This window comes from Eimeria mitis, genomic scaffold (genome assembly GCF_000499745.2).
Source record: "Eimeria mitis Houghton genomic scaffold, Emh_scaff4457, whole genome shotgun sequence".
Lineage (NCBI taxonomy): Eukaryota > Apicomplexa > Conoidasida > Eucoccidiorida > Eimeriidae > Eimeria > Eimeria mitis.
Window position 1 is genome coordinate 1 of NW_013572772.1, and position 1763 is coordinate 1763.

Genomic DNA, 1763 nt, shown 5'->3' on the forward strand with positions numbered 1-1763 from the left:
GTGCGTATGCTGCTTCTATAAGCAGCAGTGTTGCTGTTATTTTTATTTATAATAAAAACTTTTGCTGCTGTTGCTGCTGCTGCTGCTGCTGTTGCTGCTTCAACAGGGCCTTGGGCTCAGGGGACCGAGCCTAGCAGCAGCAGCAGCAGCAGCAGCAGCAGCCACTGCAGCAGCAGCAGAAGCAGCAGCAGCAGCAGCTGCTGCTGCTGCAGCCCCATTGGTGTTTTCCTTTTATTATCTCTGAAAACCATCGCAGAAATTTTGTTGTCTTTAGTAGAAACTTTGCTGCCTGTAGCAGCAGCAGCAGCAGCAGCAGCAGCGGCAGCAGCAGCAGCAGCAGCAACAGCAGCACGTTTGCTGCTGCAGCACATGAAGGTCTTTTCCCGCAGCAGCAGCAGCAAGCCAGCAACTTCATTCTAAGAGATAACAGCAAAATAACAGCAGCAGCAAGAACAGGAGCAGCAACAACAGCAGCAGCAGCAGCAACAACAGCAGCAGCAGCAGCAACAGCAGCAGCAGCAGCAGCAACAGCAACAGCAGCGGCAGCAGCAGCAGCAGCAAGAAAGAACCCATGGCGAACCTCGCCATCCTAGGTAAAGCCTGGGTGGTGCTGCTGCCGCTGCTGCTGAATGGAGTTCCTTTAATGGGCAGCAGTTTGCTGCTGCACTGCAGCAAGTGCAGCAGCAGCAGCAGCAGCAGCAGCAGCAACTGCAGCAGCAGCAGCAGCAGCAGCAACAGCAGCAGCAGCAGCAGCAGCACGAACAAGAGACTGTATTCCCTGCTCTGTCTCTCAAAGCAGAGAGGCCGGGATCGCCGCCGCTACTAACAACGATCCCGTTGTCTCTGCTGCATGAGCAGCAGCAGCAGCAGCAGCAGCAACAGCAGCAGCAGCAGCAGCAGCAGCAGCAGCAGGCAGGCTTTGAGCAGTGTACAGACACCTCACACCCCTTCACCCTAGAGCTATACTTAGGCAGTTCTTCTCTGCACCCGGTGGGTTTTTCTTTGTTAGATGCAGCAGCAGCAGTGCAGCAGCAGCAGCAGCAGCAGCAGCAGCAGCAACAGCAGCAGCAGCAGCAGCAGCAGCTGCGGCGCCGTGTCTTCTGCTCCCGCTCGAAGCCCGCTTTGCTGCTGGTCTCAACACCCCAGGAGCCTCACGTGTCTGTGCTGCTGCCTGCTGCAGCAACTCCGCAGCCTGCAGCAGCTCAGCAGCAGCAGCAGCAGCAGCAGCAGCAGCAGCAGCCTTCGTTGCTGCAGACATACTGGTGGGTACTGCCAGCTATCCTGCTGCTGCAGGTACTAACAAAGGGCCTAGCAGCAGAAGAAGAAAACCCCCCCGTCTCTCCTGCTGCAGCAGCAGCAAGAAGCGGCAGCAGCAGACAGCCAAACGTACACAGACGCAGACAGTAGGGGGGCCCCCCTGGGGCCCCCTTGGGGTCCCCCTGGGGCCCCCTTGGGGCCCCCCTGGGGCCCCCCTCTCTCCTCTACTCTTAGTACCCAGGGGCCCCCTACATCACAAATTCATAAACCAATACAATGCGCCTAGGAGGGGGCCCCTATACTATGGGGGCCCCTAGGTACCCACGGGGGCCCCCATGGGGGCCCCCGTGTGGGCCCCAAGAGGGTCCTAGGGGGCCCCCATAGTTTTCTCTGGGGGCCCACATAGAGGTCTTAGGGGCCCCCAAGGGGGCTTTGGGGGGCCCCGGGCCCACAGAGGGTCCTACGGGGCCCTCAGAGGGTACTAGGGGGCCCCCATAGGGTCTTGG

The 1763-nt window shown here is 59.3% G+C and overlaps 1 protein-coding gene across 1 annotated transcript in view; it reads left to right on the top strand.

The window, feature by feature from the left end:
* Positions 1-369: 369 nt before the first annotated feature.
* The window catches only part of EMH_0075310 (uncharacterized protein), a gene marked incomplete at both ends in the record, with an annotated part of 3973 nt that continues 2579 nt past the window's right edge, over positions 370-1763 (top strand). The window contains 2 exons of the mRNA XM_013499577.1: positions 370-375; positions 673-1262. Coding sequence (XP_013355031.1) covers positions 370-375; positions 673-1262 — 596 coding nt within the window. The remainder of the gene's footprint in view (positions 376-672; positions 1263-1763) is intronic.